This window comes from Equus przewalskii, chromosome 7 (assembly GCF_037783145.1).
Source record: "Equus przewalskii isolate Varuska chromosome 7, EquPr2, whole genome shotgun sequence".
Taxonomy (NCBI): Eukaryota; Metazoa; Chordata; class Mammalia; order Perissodactyla; family Equidae; genus Equus; species Equus przewalskii.
In genome coordinates, this window is record NC_091837.1 from 15267972 (window position 1) to 15289858 (window position 21887).

The 21887-nt window shown below is 54.2% G+C and overlaps 1 protein-coding gene across 2 annotated transcripts; it reads left to right on the forward strand.

Moving 5' to 3' along the window:
- The first annotated feature begins 3458 nt into the window (after positions 1-3458).
- Positions 3459-21818, forward strand: RAB35 (RAB35, member RAS oncogene family). 2 transcript variants are annotated; one of them, XM_070628798.1, is made up of 6 exons: positions 3459-4033; positions 9382-9432; positions 12499-12622; positions 17752-17876; positions 17968-18092; positions 19536-21818. In XM_070628798.1, exons 1-6 carry the CDS (start codon positions 3982-3984, stop codon positions 19662-19664), a joined length of 606 nt encoding a protein of 201 aa, XP_070484899.1. In that variant the 5' UTR covers positions 3459-3981; the 3' UTR covers positions 19665-21818. The 2 variants fall into 2 exon arrangements, with proteins under 2 accessions (XP_070484899.1, XP_070484900.1); XM_070628799.1 differs by lacking the exon at positions 17968-18092 and having other exon boundaries at positions 3769-4033.
- The last annotated feature ends 69 nt before the right edge of the window (positions 21819-21887 follow it).

Here is a 21887-nt window from a genome sequence, read left to right on the forward strand (position 1 = left end):
TGCTGGCTCTGTCTCCAAGGCCTCAGGCTTGAGCTTTCCTCTCCTTTACCCTCTCAGCCTCCCTGTTGGTGACACTGCACTTCCCAACTCTCTTTGCCATTTAAGCTCTTAGAGTGCCCCTAACCCATCTTCAGTCCTTACTACTCAATCCTTACTATTCACTGGCTGCTAATCCTCTATCTCCACCACCCTGAAAAATACTTCATTCAGCCCCACTGTTCTACCAACCCTTCTATTTCTCTTTTCATTCACGGCCACACTTGAGTGACTGGTATATCCTCCACCACCTCCATGGTGTCACTGTCTGTTCCTGTAAACCTTGCACACTCCTTTCCCCATTACTCTCAGTTATTTCTCTCTTTAGACACACATTTATTTGTATTCTCTACCAGAATGTAAGCTCCATGGAAGCAGGGATTTTAAATTTTTATTTACTGCTACCTCTCCAGCTCCTCCATCAGCGCCTGGCACACAGTAAGCCCTCAAATATTTGTGGAAGAATGAATGCCGTGTCTTCCACCCTTGTACTGTAAGCTCCATGAGGAGGGGGCTTTGTTTCGATGTTATATCCTCAGTGCCCGGCACAGTGCCTGGCACCTGGGAGGCACACAAATATCTGTTGAAGTAGCAAATGAATCCAGTTGCCAGGCAAGTTACAGGATTTTTTTTTTAATGCTGCTTTGTCTGGTTGATATTGTTTGCATATTGTCTTTTGCATCCATCCCTTCCTGCTGTTACCTCACACCTGGGCTTTACAATCACCTCCTTTACAGCGCTGCAGCTAAAATCCATCCTGCATGCTCACGCCAGATTACTTTCCTAAAGTAATAGTTTGATATTGCTCCTCTGCTCAAAAACTTTCAATGCGTCCCCATTGTAGTTTCGCAGGTACAAACAGGTGGTGTTGCAGAAGCTCATCTGTCAGCTGGCTGTTCTGAACAGCGGACATTTCCCACTGACACACCAACACTCACCTCAGATCACATAAGTGGATATTTCTATAAAGTTTCTGTCTATCTATCAACCATAACACAGCTCCAGTCACTGAATTGTAGTTTAAATAAATGCAAAACAATGTTTCTAGAGGAAATGTGCTCAGTTTCATTTTTGGGATGCCAGGCACATATCCTGGCCCATAGGGAATTCCCCCTCAAAGCCAAAATTGATGATTCTCACAGGCTGTGACAGCAGCTGTCTAAATACACCTGTCATTCAAGGCTCTCTAAATTCCAATTCCATCATGAAATCTTAGGATGAAATCTCTCCCCCTCATTGTGGCTAAAAATAGCTCTCCTCCTCTGAAGTCTAGACTGCTTATTTGACAGCTATTTTATCTACTGTGTTGTCTTGTATTTTTAATTCCTCATGAGTATGTCTTATCTCTGATGATACTGTAAGCTCCCGGAGGGAAAAGGCTCTATTCTGCAATCTGTGGCACATCATAAAAAGCATGCCTTAAATAGTTACTGAATAAATGAAGTAATGCCTATTGCTTTCCAGAAGACACAGGCAGGCAAATCAGGAATCTGGTCTTTATAATGGCCAATTCTGCTCTATTTCTCGAAAGTATCCTGCAGCCCTGCTATCAGGAGGCTGCCTTGGGAATGTGTATGAGAGTCTACAATAGGAAATGGCTGCAAGTATGAATAAGTCCGTGCAAAATGACCTTGGTTAGCAGCATTAGTTACTGTTTATCACATGCCTATAGGTGCCAGGTAATTTACAAACATCTCTAATCCTCCCAACTACTCTGTGAGCAAACTGAGGCTCCGAGACACTGTGAGGTGACATCCAAAATCTCAAATCTTTTAAGGGATGGAGTCAGGATTTCAAAGCTAGCAATTGAACCCAAGTCTCTCCGACTCCGGAGGAGGGTGAGAAGATGTGGAGTCATCTCCTGCCGCACTGACTGGTCAGGGTTGAGTGTGCTTGGCTGGTGGCTGCACTGAGGCTTCCTTCTTCCCTAAAATTGCTGGATCAAAGGGGGTCCCACCAGCCCTTCCCGGACCAAGAAGGACCGTTTTCCAACAGGCATATGAGCATATGAGCAGTTCCTCTCCCAGCCAGTACCTTCAGATTGTAAGCCCATGTTCTTTTGACATCACCACACTGATTCTCAGCTCCTGGAAAACAACTCAAAGCTGGAGTCAGACACTCCATGTGCTGTTGGAGGATCTTCCCTGCAACACTGCTGATAGTAACAAAGCACTATAAACAACATGAATGCCTGTCAACGGCAGAGTGGTTAAATTATGGTACAACCATATGATGGAGTACCATCCCACGCAGCTGCAAAATGACCATGTCTAAAGAGAAAAGGCAACGTACATAGGCACATATACATATATGTGTTTGGGTAGGTACAGAAATTCATTAAAGGATATTTATTCATTCAACAAATATGTTTTAAGCATTTTAAGGTATCCAAGAAACTTCTTAACAGGATTACCTACAAGGAGTGGGTCTGAAGGAAAAATAGTAACTTGTACTTTTTGGTAAGCTTCTGTACATTTCTTTTTAAAACTATGAGCATTTTTTTTTTTTGGTGAGGAGGACTGTCCCTGAGCTAACATCTGTTGCTGATCCGCCTCTTTTTGCTGAGGAAGATCGTCCCTGAACTAACATCTGCGCCAGCCTTCCTCTTTTTTGTATGTGGGACCCCCGCCACAGGGTGGCTTGATGAACGGCGCTAGGTCCGTTCCCGGGAACCAAACCTGCGAACCCAGGACGCCCAAGGGTAGCACGTGTACTTAACCACTACGCAACCGGGCCGCCCAGGCATTATTTTTTATAACGTCAAAATAAAAAAAAAAAAAAGGAAGTTTGATAAAACAAGTAGAAATATCCAACAGGCACTTGACTGGAAAGGGGCAGGGCTATGAAGAATTAAAAAATCTTCTCTACAATTCTATCAGGTTGGCAGTAGGAGCATCCTATTTTTAGGGCAGGTGGGAACTTACTCTAAAACGGAAAAAAAACGGGCTGATGATACACCAAATACCGCTTAACTTCTGGCGGCCCCGGTCCTCCTACCCACACGACTCTGAGATGTGTATCTGTAGGCGGTGTGAAATTGAAGCCGAGGGAGCTGCTGCCTTCCGTCTCCGGGGTGCCTCTGACACGCCGGGTCATGCATCTCCCGGGCTCAGCGTCGAGGTGCACGGGACTCTGAATCTGGAACCACCCTCCCCACGTTACCAAGCAGGCAACTCAGGCTCCCAGAGGTCAAGGGCTAGGATGCGATTCGACCCAGCGCCGACCTCAGAGGCCGCACTCCTAACACGCAGCGCTCCGGCAAGCGACTCCTGGCCCGTAACCCTCGGCGTCCATCTCGAGGCCCGGGACGCGGTCGGCGCCGCAGCCCGCACTCCGGAGGCGGCGTCCACGCGGAAGGGGCGGAGCGTCCGAGTCCTGTCTCTAGACACCGGGAGATCGGCGCAAGCCCCGCCCCCACGGTCACTGCGCGCCCGTCCTTTCCTCTCCGCAGCGCCGGAGGGTCTTGAAGATGAAGCAGCGAGTTCGTCCCGGGCCACATCCGGGCGTCTCCGGCCCTCTTGGCTTCTTTCACTTAGAGCTCGACAGCAGCTCGGCTCTCCGAGCCCTCGGGGCCGCGCGAGCAGCGGCGGCGACGTTGGCCGAGGAGACGCGAAGCCGGCAGGCCGCGCCCGCGGGACTGTGCCGGGGCGCATGCGCGATGCATGAGCGCGGAGAGGGCGCGGCTGGATGCGGCTGCGGCTGCGCAGAGGCGGTGCCAGGCGCTGCGCCTGCGCAGTGGCGGGGCGGGGCGGGAAGGAGGGAGGCGGCGGCAGCGGCGGCGGCTGCTGAAGAGGAGGAGGAGGGGGAGCCGAGGGAGGTGTTTCTGTCAGTTCCGGCTGTTTGTTCGGGAAGTGGATCCGCCGCTGCCGGAGCAGCCCGGAGGGAGCTGCGGATCGCGAGGCCAGCACCGACCCCGCCCGCCCGCGCGCGCCTCCCCCGCCCGCCATGGCCCGGGACTACGACCACCTCTTCAAGCTGCTCATCATCGGCGACAGTGGTGAGGGCCGCGGTGGCCAGAGGCGGCGTGGGCCCTGCCGGGCGCGGCCCGCGGGGGCCTCGGGGCGGGCAGGCGGGTGGGGAGGTGCCGGCCCGCGCGGGGCGGGCGGGCGGGGCTGCCCGGCAGCCGCCGGCCCCAGGGGCGCGCCGAGGGGCCGGGGCCGCGCCGAGGTGAGGTTGGGGCACCGGGCTGCGGAGCTGGGGGGCCGGGCGCGCGGGGGTCGGGGCCAGGCCGCCGGGTCCGCTCACCGTGCCCGCCCCGGGCTCACGTGTGACCTTGGTCAAGTCGCGCGATTTCTGGAGTTGGAGAGCCCCGGGTTCGGGTCCGGGGACTCCCAGCTTCCTCACTCCGTGACCTTGGGTGAGTTGTTTCGCCTTTCTGAGCCTCAGTTCCGTCGTCTGAGAAGTGGGGACTTGCCTCGCTGTGGTGTGAGTATTGGGCGAGATAAGGCTGAAAAAGTGCTTAGCACCCGACCTGGGGTAAAGTAAGCTCTCATTGGGCGTTAGCTAGTGATGGGGTCATCCGTACCCTTTGTAAGCCTCAGTTTCTTCCTCTGTAAAGTGGGGCTATTCCCAGAACCTGCCTAGTGGGATTACTGCGAGGTTTCAACGAGGTAAGGCCGGTAAAGCATCTCGCACAGGGCCTGGCACATTCCTGCTGAATTGCTCTCTCTCTGTGGTTCGTTTCCTCATCTGTGAAATGGGGTAATGGTAGAATCGGCCTCACTGGGCTGGCTGAGTGTTCAGTGACATAACGCACACATAGTGTTCGGAACCGTGCCTGGCACACAGTGAGTGCTCAGGACGTGTTTGCTGTTGCACACTGTGTACTAGACGGTACTGGAGGTGGGTCACTCACTACTAGGAAAGGGCTTTGACGGGATATATACTTGTGGAGGCCTCCTAGTTCGGTGCCCAGCTCTGTCTCCAGTGCCTAGTGCAGTGCCTGGCACCCAGCAGGTGCCTAGTACATGTTGAATGAATGAATGAATACTACGTGTCCTTAGAACAGGTAGGCTGGTTTCTGGGAAAGGGTGCAGGGTTTTAGAGGTGTTTGGAGTGTGGCAGGTAAGCAGGTTTATGGGGTGACCAAGAGGTCAGGGAGGCAGGCCCTAGGAGGTTTATGGGAGCATAGCTGAGGTGCTGGGGTTATATGATGGGGAAGGAGGCTGGGGAGCACGCCAAGTTTATAGACCAGACCTGAGTTGAGTGTGGGCAAGGGGTCATGTGACTAGAGGCAGAAGCCAGGTTGGTGGGGGAGCCTGTGGGTTGTTAAGGAAGGAGGGGACCAAATGAAAGCCGTAGTGAGACCCTGACGTAGGAGTGCTAGGTTTCACCGTCATCGCTGGGCCAGGGAGGTGGGTGGGTTTTGGTCTCACTGTGGAGCTGGATTGGGATGTGGTTGGTGGTTTGGATCAGGTGAAGGATGGCTGAGGTTTCCGTGGTTACTGGTGGAAGAGAGAGGTAAGGGGAAAAGTTAGGGGCTAACTAGGGAGATGAAGAGTAGCTGTGCTTGGGAAGGAGTCAGAAAGGTGGAGGACAGATTCATTGTGGTTTGAATGAAAGAAAACCAGACGAACTGTGTAGGCTTGCTCTTGGAGATGGCCTCTGGCATGCCCCAGGGCTCTGAGGCCTATGCCTTTACACGATTTGATTTCAGCCCTGGCCTTGGTTCTGAGGGGCTTGGCACCAGTATGATTTCTCTCCTTTTGAAGTTAAAGTCAGCCCACCTAAAGGTCAGGGGTCCTTATTCCTCTACAAGACATCTGGGGCCTGTGTGTCCGTCTCCAAAAATGAAAAGCATAAACTGTACATGAAGACGCAGCTTATTGGCTTTTCTCCCCTGTGGAACCCAGGGGATGGTTTTGGCCCCCATCTCACAGTACATTTGCGTGGTGTATTGATTTTTCACTCTGAAGTCAGGTGTGGGAGAAGACTCGCTGGGTCGAGATGGATGTAGTCTGGCTCCTAGTTCAGTCTGAGCATGTAGGACTGCGTTGTGCAGAGGAGACAGACGCTCTGCAGTTTAATTTCTCCTGATGATGAGCTGTTACTCAAAGCCGAGAGCTTCTGAGACTGGGAGATGTTAGCCATGGAAGTTGAAACTAAGCCTTGGTGACTGAGCAAGGACACCAACATCGTGCACTCCCCTGAACTGGGCTCCTTCTGTGGCTGCTTCCTTAAGGTTTATCAAATGATTTCACAGACACTTTCTCGTCTGGTTCTCATCCATAGCCTGTGTAGTTTGTCAAATAAGGAAACTAAGGCTCAGAGGAGCTGACTGACTTGCCCACAGTTGCACAGCTTGTCAGAGGCAAAGCCAGGAGTTAATGCACATTGATGCTATGTGTGAGCAGCTGGTGTCAGGCCTGGCAAACAGTAGGCCCTCAATGTTAGTTTCTTTCTTTGTAAATCTAGAGTTCTTCTTCCCACCCTGCCGCTTGTACACACTTCTGGAATACGTTCTCTCAGCTTTTACAGCTCTTCTTTATGCCTGAGGGTCTACATTTTCTCTTCCCTTGTGACATTGGCTTCGCTTTGTAACAGCGTTGCATCTGATCCATGGGGCTGGCCATCCTCCTTCTTAGAACCTGGAGGCTGGAGTGGCTGTCGGAGATCTGGTGAAAGCCTTCACTTCACAGATGAGTGAACTGCGGCTCCGGGGAGGGGGGAGTGACTTGTCTGAGTTATACAGTGAATTAGTTGCTGAGCCAGGATTAAAATTGAGGACACTTTACTCGAAGGTCTAACGGTCTTCACCAGTCTAGAACTGAAGCAAAGCGGCGTGAGGGAACTACAGCCCAGGGAAGAGCAGGGCCGAGGGTGGGGACTTCTGTGCAGGCTTTGAGGAGCAGAGGATCTGTGTGGGCCAAGAGGCAGGCAGGGGAGAGAGGGTGTTTGATGCAGGCAGAGCAGTGATGCAGAGTGGCATGTATGGTTTTTGCAGAATCAATCTTTGTCTCCTGGCCACCAAGAGGCAACGAGGGCCCAGGCCCGTGCTCCTCGCAGGGAAAGGACACTGGGCTGGGCTGGTTGGGTTTCCTGCCAGATGCGGCTCATGGGAAGCTGTTGATTGGCTGTGGTGAAGGTGGATTGGTACCTATCACTCCCTTCCCTCCGCCGGTGCTGTGGGGTGAATGGTGGCAGCGTGCTTCCCCAGGGATGTTTAGGAGCTGGCGTTTCTCAGGGTGGGTTTCTGTTCCTGTTAAAGGGACGAGCAGTGCTGGAGGTTGGTGTCAGGCCCAAAGCAGCAGTGAGTGTGGTGACTGTAGTGGCCTTTGTAGCCTGGCGGTTTTCAGCAGCTCTGCCGTGGAGCCTGGGGGTGAAGGAAGGGGCCCCGGGGAGGCCAGGGAACGCTGTGCCTCATTGCCTCCTGTGGAGAGAGCACTTCCCCCTTGTCTGTTTTGGGTATACGGGAGTCAGATAAAGTGTAATTTAAACAAAGGATTCTTGGCCCCCAAAGTCTGAACCACTGCTTTGGCTCCTGTTAATGCTGCAGTTATAGGGTTAGATAACACAGCTGCCAGTGCAATTGGCATTCATTTAGTCATAAATTCATTCAACAGTGCACCTACTAAGTGCTGGGCCCGGCTTCCAGCACTGTGGATGTCCAGGGTGAGTGAGGCGAGATCTCCTTCCTGGAGGGACTCACAGCCTGGCGGCCCAGACACGAGCTTTTAGCTGAGTAAGCAGACCCAGAAGGCCCCGGGAGGAAGCAAAGGGGCCGGCAGGGCCGGTGGGGTGTTGGCGTCAGGCAGAGCCGTGAGGGACCCAGCCCAGGACTTGGGCTCTCCTCAGGCTCAGCAGGAAGCCTCGCAGAAGCAACGATGAGGAAGTGGCTCTGAGCGAGAGCACTGCAGGCCCAGGGCTGAGCTGCAGGTCCTGCGGGTACAGCTCCGGTGTGCTCAGAGCCGCTCCCCCAGCCTGTCGCTGGGAAGGTAAGACCCAGATTTTCACCATGAAACAAGTTTTTCTGGGCATCCCTGGACAACTCACTCACTTGGAGAAGTCCCTGGAAGAGATCCTCCAAGAAGATTGCCCAGAGAGGATGTCTGGGCTTAGTTGGGTTTAGAGAAACACAGCTGGGGATGGGGGCAGAGGCAGTGCTTTCTCTGAGGATCTGATGAACGCTGCGGGCTCCTCCCCACAAATATGCACAGATACTCAAAATTCACACTTAGCTTGGGGCGTTTCTGAGCATCTAGGTTAAGATCTCCTCATAACCAGCCTTCATAGCGCTGCAGCTGCACATCTAGCAGGAGTGAGATGCAGCAGCCCCTTTGGGGTCTTTTTATTCCATGTCCTGAGACAGATGCATGATGACTCCCCAAGCAGGATGTATTGGAAAGAGCTAAGAGTTCGGGCGGGCGTAGACAGCCCTGGATTCAGATCTCAGCTCCACGCTTCCTGCAGAGGCACCCTAGGCCAGCTGCCTCGCTTCCTGGAGCCTCAGTTGCCTCTTTAGAGATGCGGTTGGAATTACAGGAGGGTTGCAGTGCCCACCACACACAGTGCTCTGTGCATGCTAACGCTTTCCTTCTGTGGCCAGTTGACCCAGCTGGCTTTTGGCCTTAGGGGTGGCTGGGGTAAGGGGATGGGACAGGAGGACACAGGATAGGTGCACCTTGGCGGGCTAAAGCTGCTCTGTGTTGAAGTAAAGGGAAGCCAAGCTTATGAGGTTCCGCCTGTTCTTGGAACAAGTATGCCAGGTGATGCTGTAGCAAGTGAAATGGTCTGAGCTTATGTGAGCTGTTGGGCTGATAGGTGTAAGGTAGACACGCCCTTTCTACCCCTCCAGTGGGTGGAGACATCAGCCAGGGGAAGACGGCTGACAGTTGGTTTGGGTTGTCTGGGCCTCAGTTTCCTCACCTGCAAAATAGCCTGATGACCTCAAGGGTTCTTTCCAGCTCTACAATTCCTCATCTCACATTGCACACGAACTGAAGCTCCACACATGAAGGGCAGTTTTCGAGGGACCATGTTTTAGACACGGTTTAGGGCAGTGCCATTTGGTTGACCTTCCCCTTGCTTTATTTCTGTCGTCTGGTATCTTCCTGTGGGTTGCTGGGGCTAGCCCTCAGTCCGGGGTCTGGGCACGAACCCTTTCTCATCTCTCCCTGGGGATTTGGGGGCAGCTTGTCTTACACTAGGACGGAGGAAAAGGTCAGAGATTGAGTGGGAGAGCTGTTCTTGGTGTGGAACGGGCTGGGGAGATAAAAAACAGCATTGAGGAGGGAGATGGGTCTTGCTGGGCTTCTTAGGAGTTAGGACCTGGGAATCACATCCCCGAAGGATTGGGGTTGGAGGGGGACCAGTGCCTCCTCTCATTGCCTGCTTCCTCTCTTGCAGGTGTGGGCAAGAGCAGTTTGCTGTTACGTTTTGCAGACAACACTTTCTCAGGTGAGTGGGCCCCTGGGGTGCTGCTGGGATGTTTTGGTTATAAGATCCCTTTCTCTGGTGCCAGAACACACTTACCTCTGCCTAATGTCACAACTGTCCTCATTCTGATTGCCAGAGAGGGAAGGAGCAGCAAGAGAGGCGTAGGTTAGAAGTCTCCGTGGTCGGTCTTTATCGTGTTCAAAAAAATCCTTTTGCGGGCCCATCCTTTTTCCACCCAGGGTCTTTTTGTGCCCTAACATTTAAAAAAGAAAAACAAAATTAAAGAAATGTTACAAGTTAGTATATGCTTATATAAAATTTCAAACAGGAGGACTCAGTAAAGTGAAAAATGAAAGCTTCGCTTCACCTCCTCCCCACCCCCCTGCCCTGGTAGCCTCTGTTCCGAGTGGTGTGTATCTTTCTGAGCGTGTGTAGCCGTGTGTATCTCTCTGACGTTTTTCTCAACTCCGCATGCGGTTTGGCAGCGACCTGCCTTCCCCTCAGCACATCAAGCGTCATCCTTCCACATCTCTGTGCAGCCCTCTGGGTCTTTTGAATGGCTGTGGAGTTTCCTGGGCCGTGCGTGGATGCCCCTCAGTCAGTAACAGTGCTCTTGGTATGTGTGCGCTTTCTGGCTGCATCTGTTTTAGGTGATGCTGCATTACTTGGGATACATTGTATGTTTATTCTTGTAAAGAAGCGGAGTAACTAGGTCAGGGCGTATGTGCGTTTAAAATTTTCATGGGTACTGCCAACTCGCCTTCCAAGAAGTTAACTGACACTCCCACTGAAGGGGTCGAAAGTGCCCCTTGTCAACTCTGATCAGTGCTGGGTCTCAGTAGTCTTCATTTTTACTAAGCCGATAGGCAAAAAGTGCTGTCTTGTTTAAAGGTGTATTTCCCTGATCCCTGGTGAAGCTGGACGTATTTTCATTTGTTGAATCCATCAGGTTCATTGCAGAGGCTTCGGCTTGGATTGGCCTCTCTGATCAAGGTCTGAGATGTGACTGTCTTGTGGGGAATTCCCTATGATGTGGTTGAGGAGTGAGCTACAAATTGGAAGTGATTACATGGCCAACGCCTCTGTCTTGGTGGAGCGGTGGGTTTCTCCCCACAGTAGCTCTGCAGCACCGCTGGTGGTGTGATGTTGGAAAGAGTTGTCTTCCCTGTGTGACCGTGAGCGTGACTAAGTCTCAGCTTGTCTGTAAAGTAGGACTAATCATCGTCCCTCCCATATGGGCTATTGCATGGATTACCTGAGATAGCGCAAGTCACTGTGTCTGGGACTAAGTAATCTCTCAATAAATACAATCTCCCAATAAATGTTTCTGTCTGTTTAAGAATGGCAACTAATGGGCAGCTTCTCATTATGCTGGGAAGCATTCCTCTTCCTCCTTAGGTCCCTCTTACTCCCCGTCCTATGAGCTTTCGACTCCTGGAGGGTTCTCTTTTGCACTCTCTCTCCTCCTTTCCGTTTCTGCTACCAGGGTCTTAGTTCAGACCATTGTTGTTCTAGCCTGAAGCATTTCAGCAGCTCCTGCCCATCCCACACCGGACTGCAGAGTTCGCCTGCTAATGCACGTCTCTGGCAGGGTCTGTTCTCTGTTGTAATGCTGCAGCCACCCTCTCTTTTGTGAGCAGAGTTTATAGCAAGGTTTCTCCACTTCAGCACCGTTGACACTTTGGGCCCATAATTCTTCATTCTGGGGGCTGCTCTCTGTGTTGAAGGATGTTGAGCTAGATGCTGGTAACATTGCCACTGCCCACCCCCGCCCACTTGTGATCATCAAAAATGTCTCTAGACATTGCCAAGTGTCCTCTGGGGGCACAGTCATTCCTGACTGAAAACCACTGGTCTTCACGATCTCTTTTCAGCTCAACGTTCTGACTTCCTCTCTCGTGCTGTTAGTTCATTCTTGTCTTTTCGTGCGCTCGCTCTCTCGCACGCTCCCTCATTCAGCCAGCAGCTGTTTATTGAGTGCCTGTAGCACTAGGTGCGGGGCCACCTTCCTTGGCATTATCCAGAGCTCGCGGAGCACCAGATGCTGTCTTCTTTTTGGAATGTATTCTCTCTCTGCTTGTGCCTCAGCTCTTTTGCTCTGGGTGGATGTCTTTCCCTACCTCATTTCATCCTTTGAAATTGTACCTATTCTGTCAAGCTAGGCCCAAATGTGACTTCTTCCCCAAAGCCTTCCTTGATCTCCACCCCACCTTGAACTTTGACCTTTCATATATCCTTTCCGTACCTCATACAGTCACTGTGTGTGACTTATCTGTGGCACTGTGTATACTGTAAGCTCCTAATGGAGCGAGAATGTGTGTTCTTAGCATTTGGGGCTTTGTAAGCCTAGACAGGACTGTTACATTGGCCAAAAATCCTCTTCAGCTCCATCTTTCACACAGTTGCCCCAAGAGAGCTGTTTACAATGCAGCTCATGCTCTGGGTAAAACCCTTCAATGCCTGCCTGTCACACGCAAGAGAAAGTCCACACTCTCTAAAGTGGCACAAAGGCCCTGAGATCTGGCTTCGCCGCCCCCCCCCCCCCCCCAGCCTCTAACTGTGTGCTTGACCTCACATGACCCCCACCCATTGCTGGGTTTGCTGCTGTCTTCTCTGCCTGGAGCAGCGTTTTGCAGGTCTGACTTGTGTATTAGGAAGTTAATTTTGTGGGTCGTTTAAAATGTTTGGAATAGAATAGAAAACAAAAACCCCAAGTGCATCATAGGCCTCCCACCATTCTCAGACCACAGCTAACATGTCCCTGCCCCTCCCAGTAAAGGAACCTGTCCCCGCCCCTCAGTCACATCACCTGTTTTATCTCCTTTGTGGCGCTCATCACTCTTGAAATTGTCTTCTTATACCACTTTGTTTCATTGTATCCTGCCTGTTGCCCTCACCTCAACTGTGGGCTCCATCGGGGCAGGGACCTTGTCTTTCTTGTTCAGGGCTGTGTCCCTGAGACCTTGAAAGTGCTGGGCACAGAGGGAGTGGGGAGGGATCGTGGAGCCCGGGGTGGCCTGTGCAGTTTAGGACACGCACGGTCTGACGGGACACCCAGGGGCCTTGCTAACGTGCGTGTGTGTGCAGGCAGCTACATCACCACAATCGGTGTGGATTTCAAGATTCGGACGGTGGAGATCAATGGGGAGAAGGTGAAGCTGCAGATCTGGGACACGGCGGGGCAGGAGCGCTTCCGCACCATCACCTCCACGTGAGTCAGGCCTGCTCCCATTCTGACCCCTCGCCACTGACATTTGGATACTGTTGAGAGACTAGTCCCGGGTCGTGGGAGAAATGTCACTGGGATGGGTCCTGAGGCTGTCAGGAGGTGAGCTCCTTGCTGGCCGCAGTGGGTGCTGTCGATCTGAGCCCTTCCTCTTCCTGAAGATGCATGAGGAGGAGGGGACAAGGTGTGGCTGCTGCCTGTGGGTGAGCAGTGGCTGAGCCCCCTGGCTCTGGGGGCTGTCGGGACAGTACGCGTCTGTCAGCTTACCCCCTGGCCTTCAGGTCCTTTGTCTGTAAAATGGGATAGCAGTGATACTGGCTTCACCAGGTGGTCAGACACTTAGCCAATAACAGCTACTCGTTAGGTATCAGTTGTGACCCCTAGGGTCGGCCATGCAGGCTCCCATCACCCACTGTGACTTCTTGGAGGTGGCTTCTCTCTGCTGGAAGGAACACTGATACATCAGAGGCCCTTGAGAGGCCCCTCCTCTGCCTCCCCAAAGCTGTTTCCTGGGAACCTGGCTCACCTAGAGGGTTGGCCTCCTTTGCTGCTGCAGCACCTCTGTGCTTAGCTGCAAACAGGAGGAAATCCCAGCTGGAGCTCCAGACCGCAGGAGTCCTGTGGAGGGGCTCTTGGTTCTTGGACTGTTAATGGAACAGGTTCCAGGACAGAGCAGGGCTTGGAAGGCAGACAGTTTGGAATTTACATTTCTGTTCTACTGTGTGACCTTGGGCAAGTTGCCTAAAATCTCTGTGCTTCAGTTTCCCAGAGGATTTACCTTTAGGATTTGCTTTAATGCTGTGTCCTGTGTCCCAGGTACTTTGTGCTTGGGCCTCTCATGGATGATCTCATTGAGCTCTCGATGCTCTCTGCAGTCGATACTATTATTATCCCCGTTTCACGGATGAGGGAACCTCAAGCAGGGTCCTGCTCCCAGTGAAGGGCAGAGCCTGAGCCCCACCTCGGGATGTATGCAGAGTAGCAGCTGGTGTCTGGCTGCCTGTAGTAGTTGCGTCTTTGGTGGTCTCTCCTTTCCCTCCCCAGCAGTTCCTGTGTGAGTGGGGGCTCCTGGGAAGGTATGTGAGGAAGTTCTCTGGCCAGAGAGCCCTTTCCTCCCTCAGCACGGAAACGGGGCCGACCCAGGCTGGCTGCCCATCCCGAGGCCCCTCAGGATCTTCTGAGGGATGGGAAGTGCGAGGGCTGAAGAGACCCCCTTGGGGTGGCTGGGAATGTGGGGGGACTGCAGCGGGTGCTGGCTGAGTGTGGTGGGGGGATAGGCCCGGTGGGTGGGCGGCCCTGGTCAGGGAGGTTTCAGGGGCTGGAGCCTGAGCAGTGCTGAGCAGGAGGGGCTTCTGTCATTGGGTAGCCCTGTAGTGCGCATGTGTGCCGTGGTCAGTGACCTCCCAAGACCCCAGGGGTCCCCATCCTGGGGGCTCCCTGGCTCCGCTCTCTGTGACACTTGCTGATGAGCCGCCTGAGCTCCCCTGTATCTCAGCAACTGCCAGCGAGGCCCTGAGGAGGGCGGCTGGGTCAGAGGCTCCTTGGGGTAGGACAGATATCACGAGCTCTGGGTGGCCCGAGTGTCCAGGCCTGAATGAGACCAAGACCTCTTGTGAGGGTCTGGAGGTCTGGGCACTGACCCCACACGTCCTTACTCTTGGTTGGGACTGTTGCTAAGGACTTTACCTGCTTCATTTCAGTTAATCCTCACTGGACAAGAAAACCGAGGCCCAGAGGGTGAAGTGACTTAGCTTGGTCAGTTAGTCAGGAGTTGAATTGAGGTCTTTCTGATGCCAAAGCTCTTGCCTTTGCCTAGTCCACAGCCCTGCTCGCTGCTGGCTTCCTACCCCTGAGGGAGCGGGGCTGGGGCAGAGGGCAGGCGCTCCAGTGCCTCCTGTCGGTTGAAACCAGTCAGGGAATCCAGGGCTGGCTGAGAACATTGGGCCTACGGCCACGGGAAATGCTTCAGGGAGGGCAGTGGGGCCTGGGCTGCCTGGGCCCTTTTGGCAGAGCAGCCCCAGCCCTCCCTGGGCCGCCGTGAGGTCAGCTCCTCTCGGGGCGGGAAGGGGTGAACTGCCTCCTGCATCCTGTTGGGGACACTGGAGCTGCTCAGCTGCCCGAGGGCACTCTGTGCGCTGGTGGCCTCTGGGCACCGGGGCAGCCCCATCCTGCCTGGCTGTCTGGGGAGGCTGAGGTAGCCCCATCTTGGGGTCCCTGACTCTGCCCCTCATGAGGCAAGAGTCACTGCAGGTCATGCCCAGGGGCTGCGGAGAGACTGGACGCCCTGTGATGGTAGCTGGCAAAGAAGGAAGGAGTCTTGACGAGTTTAGGAGTTTGTTTTCTTTTTAGGGATTGGGGCAGTCAGGGTGCAATAGTGTGGCCTTTTCTGATTCGGGGCATTAAAAGAGAAACTAAAACTGCATGCTGTTAGCCTGATGAGAAAGAGCCCTGTGTCACTCCCTCATAGTTTGTCTCTCAGTAGCTGGAGTTTGCTGACCACTGAGGTGTGGCTGGTGGGTGGGTTGGGGAGGAGTGAGTAGTGAGGTGTTGGATGGTGAGGTGAGAGGAGGAGATGATGAGGAAGGAAAGCCCCTTCGATACCTGGCCCTGGATCCAGGAGTTGGACCTGGCCTGGTGACTTCCAGCTGTGTGACTTCAGGCAGGTCACTCCACACACCCTCACGTCCTCACTGGTAAAATGGCGACCCTCATGTCTGTCAGACGAGGGTGTGGCAAAGATTAATAAGGTGGTGGATAGAAAACGCTAGGCCTGGCATAGAACTAGGTTGTCGTGAGTGGAAGTGATCACTGGTGGCAGTGGTCACAGGAAGCCCAGAAGCACTGGTGCTCTCCTTGCTGGAGCTCTGAGCCCCTGACCTCATCCCCAGACCATTCTCTGTCTTGGATAACGTCGCCCTGCCTGGGCCCCAGAGAAAGCGGAGGTTCCCAGGGAGCAGCGGGGGCTTTGGGCTGGGGCCGTGGCTGTAGGCATTTCTTCGCATCTTCAATAGTCTTCAGCAAAGGAGAATTTGGAAATGCATTCCACTGCTTGCATTGCCTTGCTGTCAGGGGACAACTCTCTGTCCCCCTGGTTCCCAGCATGCATTCCTGCACCCGCTCAGGTGGGTGTCCAGCAGGGTGAACCAAGTGATGACCTGGCACTCCCAGCAGCAGCTGCTGGAGGGCAGGGGGCAGGCGCAGGGCCGAGAGCTGGCTCTGAGGGCCCAGTGCCCAGATGAGCACTTAGACAACGGGATAGTTAGGGCTCCCCAAGGCAGGAGGTGGCGCTGTGTCCCTGAGAAGCAAAGCTGTGGGCAGATTGAAGCCCCTGGGACATCTCAGCAGGTGTCTGGGGGGTGGAGAGATGGGTCGAGGGGACAGGTTGGGCTTGACCCCAGAGTACAGCAGGGCTTCTCTTGCTGGAAGCCTTGGTAGCCAGATCAGGGAAGCTGCCTTCACCGCTGCTCTGCTGTCCCCTGGTTTGCTTCCACCTGTGTCAGGGGCCTCAGATTGTCATGGAAGGAATATTAATAACGATATAAAGAGCCACCATTCCTTGACCGTTTGCTGCTTGCCGGCCCTTGTGAAAACATGTGTTATCTCCTTTATTCCTCACAGCCACCCCGAGAGTTCAGTACAGGCATCCCCATTTTATTTTATTTACTTATTTATTTATTTTTATTTTTTTAAAGATTTTATTTTTTCCTTTTTCTCCCCAAAGCCCCCTGGTGCATAGTTGTATATTCTTTGTTGTGGGTCCTTCTAGTTGTGGCATGTGGGACGCTGCCTCAGCGTGGTTTGATGAGCAGTGCCATGTCCGTGCCCAGGATTCGAACCAACGAAACACTGGGCCGCCTGCAGCGGAGCGCGCAAACTTAACCACTCGGCCACGGGGCCAGCCCCGGCATCCCCATTTAATAGTTGAGGAAACTGAGATGTGATGTGGCGCATGCAGTAACCTTCCCAGGGTCCCACAGCCTTTCAGAGATGGAGGCTTTTGTCCTGTGGTTGGGCCTAGGATGTGAAGAGTTGGCCAGAGAGCCAGTGGGCAGGCAGGTGAAAACATAGCTGCACCCCCCAGCCTGGCCGGCTCCATCCTTGCTAAGCCCGTGGGGCTCAGAACTGCCGCTCGGAGGACCTGTGGCTCACCGGCCAAGTGCCCAGGCGCTGATAAGCCAAGGCAGGTGGAGGTGCTTGGAGTTGGGCCAGGTGGCAGCCAGCGGGTCAGGTGGAGGCAGCCTGTCCACTCAGGAGCGTGGCCTCTTGCAGGCAGTGGTTCTTACCCTTGTGCTCAGAAGCCCCTGGTGAGGAGAATCTGCAGCTCTGGGTGATTACACAGTGTCGGGGCAGGGAAGGCTCTCCGGGAGTGTGAGGCCCTGACCTTGTCTTCTTCCCGGAGCTGATGTCCCCATCTGTCCTCCTGAAGCGTGTGAATAATGGGGACGCAGTGTCTGGAGAGGAATGTTTGCGTCCTCCTGCTTTCCGGACCTTCTAGCTAACCTCAGGCAGGGGGTCTGCACATTTGGACGGTGGCACGGTGGGTATCTGGACATCCTCTTCCCATCCGTGCCTGGCTGCCCACGCAGTTCCCGTGCTCTCCCTCCCTCCGGCATGGATTGGACGAGCCCAGAGTGGCAGGAAGGGAGGTGCCCACCTGCCCCCAGGGGAGTGAATGCAGACCTTGGCAGGGCTTCCCAAATGGTGTGTCTTCTTGGAATGGCATTTTACTAAGACAGACTTGAGGAGAGAAAATTTTTTAATGTTAAAACAAAGATAGTGATAATATGATATCAAATGTAAAAACTGCCTGATCTTTAGAAATAAAATAAGAACTTAAAAGACGTTTGGACCTGGTTGGCCACCTCAGGGCCAAGCGCTCCCTATTCACTGGTCCCCTGGGGACAAGCGTGAGAAGCAGCGCTGGTGTGCACCCTTTCCTGCTGGCCGGGTGGGATGTGTCCAGCCGAGGCCAGGTGGAGAGCAGACTCGGGGTGTCCGCGGGCACATCCGCCCCCTCGCCATTTCCCTGGTGCTGCCCGGCTGTGGGCAGGCGGGCCCTAGTGAAGGGGCTCCTCTTGTCTAGGCTGAAGCTCTGATACACTCTGGCCCTACAGGTATTATCGGGGGACCCACGGGGTCATCGTGGTTTATGACGTCACTAGTGCCGAGTCCTTTGTCAACGTCAAGCGGTGGCTTCACGAAATCAACCAAAACTGTGATGATGTGTGTCGAATATTAGGTGAGGCTGGACCCAGTGGGGTGGGGACAGTGGGATGGAGGTGGTGGGGGGTGCTCCCGCAGGGCCGGGCTGACTTTGCTTTGCCTTGAAGTGGGGAATAAGAATGATGACCCTGAGCGGAAGGTGGTGGAGACAGAAGATGCCTACAAATTCGCCGGGCAGATGGGGATCCAGTTGTTTGAGACCAGCGCTAAGGAGAACGTCAACGTGGAAGAGGTGAGGCCGGGGCTGGAGCAGGGATGGGGGAGGAGTGCGGCTCTGTCCCCCACCATGGCCCTCCTCTCCCCACTCCTAGCCTGCCCAGGGCCTCCAGGTGGCTGACAGAAAATGTCACAGGAGCTGCATTTATTGAGTGCCCACTGAGTGTCAGGGATTGAGGTAGGCCCTTTAAAGGTGTCAGCTCATATCTCAGCAGTCCTCTGAGGTAAATTATTCCCACGTTTCAGATGGCAGACTGAGGTTCCAACTTAAGGAATCTCACTCAGCTCCTAAGAGGCTGAGTCAGACTTAGACCTGTCCCACACCACAGCCACGCACAGTTTCCGCTCAGTCCTCTGCCTCATTGTCCCTCCTCTGGGCCCACCGCAGTTACCTCTTCCAGGTCTCTGGCTATCCCTAGGGCCTTGGCCTCCCTGCAGAGACCAGGTTGCTTTCTTGTGGCCTCCAGAGCTCAGGTGGGCACCCGCTGTGTGCCCCTCAGAGGCTCCGGGGGCTGTGCATCCCCCGAAGACTAGCTGAGCCTCCGGCCTGGGGTGGCTTCCCTTCACTCTGCTGGGCCTGCTGGAAAGCAGTTGTGAATCTGTGGGAGAAAAGCTGGACCTTTTGCCAAGCCCAGGCTGGCCGTGCTCGCGGCTTTGGGAGAGTCCTGCCCCACAGTGTGTGGCGGCCAGAGGCCCAGGGAGGCTGAGATGTCCATTGCATGCTGGACCCCGACTGCACAGCAGTGGGGACCCCAGGTGCCTCAGTCAGGCTAGGATCACAATACGGGCCTTTCTGCTAGGGCGCCTGTGGCGGGCCCGTGTGCCCTTGGGCAGGGACTTAACCTCTCGAGGCTCCATCTGTTCCTTCTGTAGATTGGGGTCGGCTCGGAGTCCCTGCCTCCCAGGGTGGTGAGGAATAAGTGAAACGAATTATGTCAGCAGGTTATGTCCCTTTCCCAGCAGAGTGGAGGAGAGGACTGTGGGTTGGTGGGTTGAGTTCCACTGGGTCCTGCATTGCAAGGACGTCTTAGGGTGGTCCCAGGAAGGTTCTAGGATGTGTAGTAAGGTGCATTGGAGTAGGCAGGCTCCTACATGGGGTAGTGTCCCTCTAGCTTGTAACTAAAACAGAGGCACCTTTATCCATCTTGTCGGAAGATTCCAGCTGAAGGAAAGGGGTTCTTTCTCTCTTTAAAAGACAGACTAGAAAATCCCTGAGAGATTGCCTTCCCCAAGACATGGCTCAGGGGTCTTTGATTTTGTTTCTTTTTGACCTTTATAATTTACCGTGTCCTTCAAGAACGGGTTTGGGGGCATACATACAAAAAACTTCATGAGTAGAAATAGAAAGCTGGGCGTGGGGAGGTGGGGAGGCGGCCATGCTGGCCAGCAGAGGTAGCACAGCCGCCATGGCGCCTCCTCGCTGGGTCTGAGGCCCGCCCTGCCTCCTTCACCCTCACAGATGTTCAACTGCATCACAGAGCTGGTCCTCCGAGCAAAGAAAGACAACTTAGCGAAACAGCAGCAGCAGCAACAGAACGATGTGGTGAAGCTCACGAAGAACAGTAAACGAAAGAAACGCTGCTGCTAATGTCCCACCCACCCACTGCAGAGACTGCACTGCGGCCACTCCCCTGGCCTGAGGCCCGTGGGCTCCTCGGGGGACAGTCTCAGTTTCGTGCCGTTATTTAAAGAATTCTCTCCACGTTTTTGTATCGGGAGGCGCCACGGGCACTTCCTCCCCTCCCCCTCAAGTGCCAAGAAGGTGTTGGACAACCTGCCCTTCCCTTCTGGTGCCCCTGCCCCCTGGCCAAGGCGCCTGGGCCCGGCGAGGACGCTGCCAGCCGAGCGGACTGATTAACCAGAGTTTGTACATAATGTATATTGCTTTAACCACCGTGTCACCCACGTCCTGCTCTGGCTTTTGCCTCCTTAATGCCAGCCTGCTGCGACAGACCCTCCCTCCCCTCCCCATCCCATCTTACTGCCAGCAGCTTCCTGAGGAGACAGGATCGCGTTCTAGCCACGTCTTTTGCCAACCTGGGCTGGTGGAGCGGGCTCCATGTTACTCGTTCTACGGGCTGTCGGCCTCTGTCCGTGGCACGCAGGGCCTCCCCCGTCTCCAGGGCCTGTGCCGCCTCTGTTCCCAGCCCAGGTCCCTTCCTTCCCCATCCCCATCCTGGCAGCTGGGGAAACCTGGCCCTGGGGTAGGCCTGGAGGTTCCCTTAGACTAAGGCCCTGCCCCCCGGCTGGCCCAGTCCTTTGGTTCCACAGGAGTCATCCCTGCCCTTTGGCCAACAGGTTTCTTGTCCTGCCTTCTAGATGCCTCTGAGTGACACACCCAGGGGAGCCGTGGTTTCTAACCTATGCCAACTGTTTCAGTTCCACCACAAAGGTAGGGGTTGTTTGTGCAGCGATGGGGCTTGCAGGAGGGCTGAGGAGCATTATTTTAACAGATAAAGAAAATGAAGCCAAATCAAATGAATTAAGTTCCTCACACTTTTTTCTTCTCTTCCTGAGGTTTGGTTGGCACAGCAGCAAAAGTTGTGGCCACCTCACTTTGGGTCCGGTGTTTTTAGAAAAAGTGAATAGCTTCCTGTCATTGTGGTGCCGGGCTCTTGGCAGAGCAGCTCTGCCTGCCTGGCCAGTTCTTGGTGGGAAAGGACCCTTGTCTGTGTCGGCCCAGCACCTCCCACTGAGTCCCTGGGTCTCTGATGCAGCACCAGGCACCTTGGAATGTGGGGAGCGGGTGCCCGGGGCTGCTGGACGGCAGGCAGCCTTGGACCACTGACAGAACTGTTTTAGCAGCATGAGGGTTTCTTCGCGGGTGGGAAGGAATGGCAACCGGGGCTGGGAGCCAGCCAGCTTTGACCCACCCCGGTCCCCTGGTGGAAAAACCAGGGTCATCTGCACTTGATTACTGTCCCCCGCCCACCCCGCCCGGGACACCTCATTCACCTTTCCCCTAAAAGGATCACATAACCTGGAAATAATTTATTTCAACACCATGATGTGTGTTATTAGATTTCCTTTCCTAGGCGATTTCCAGGCGAAGCCCTGATTGGACAATCACGTCACAGATCACACTGCAGATTTTCCATGTTAACACTTGATGGGTTTTTAATCAATAAGAACTAGGGGTTTCTTCTGACCTGTCTCTTCACTTCCCCCAAACTGCCAAAGGCCCGTGGTTCCATGTGACAGGTGGTGGAGCTCTGAGGACTGGGAAGTCGGTGCTGTAGAGGGCAGCTGCGGGGCCAACCGGCAGGCGGCCCCCACTGGTTGGGGCACTGGGAGCAAAAACGTGGTCTCCGTCCTCAGGACTGTCGTGGCTGCCCAAGGTCCTGTGGGGGGTGTGCAGAGCTCGGGGCTCCTGAGGTGGGCGGCATACTCGACTCTGAGCATTCAGGTGACGCCAGTGTGGCAGTGCTTGCAAATTCAAGCAATAAGAGGACGGGGTCCTGGAATTTTCCAGCCGAGGCTAGAAGCCACCATGGCTTCTGGCAACTGGACGGCCAGCCCGAGCTGGTGGGGTGATTTTGGTGACTGTGTGCCTGTCCCGAGTGTTACACGCATGAATGGGGGGTGGGGGGCTCACAGGGCTGGACCGATATCCTGGTGGACCTGATGTGAAATTCCTGTCGAACAACAAAACTTTTAAATGGTTTGCTAGGATTATTTCTGTATTGAAAGTTTCTAATTATGCTTTTTAAAAAAAATACTAAAAATAAAGGTTCAAGCTGTCCAACAGTCTTCCGGGGTCTGTTTCCTCTCCTCCAGCTGTGCTCTGGGTGGGCCTGGCTCCTTCCCGCCC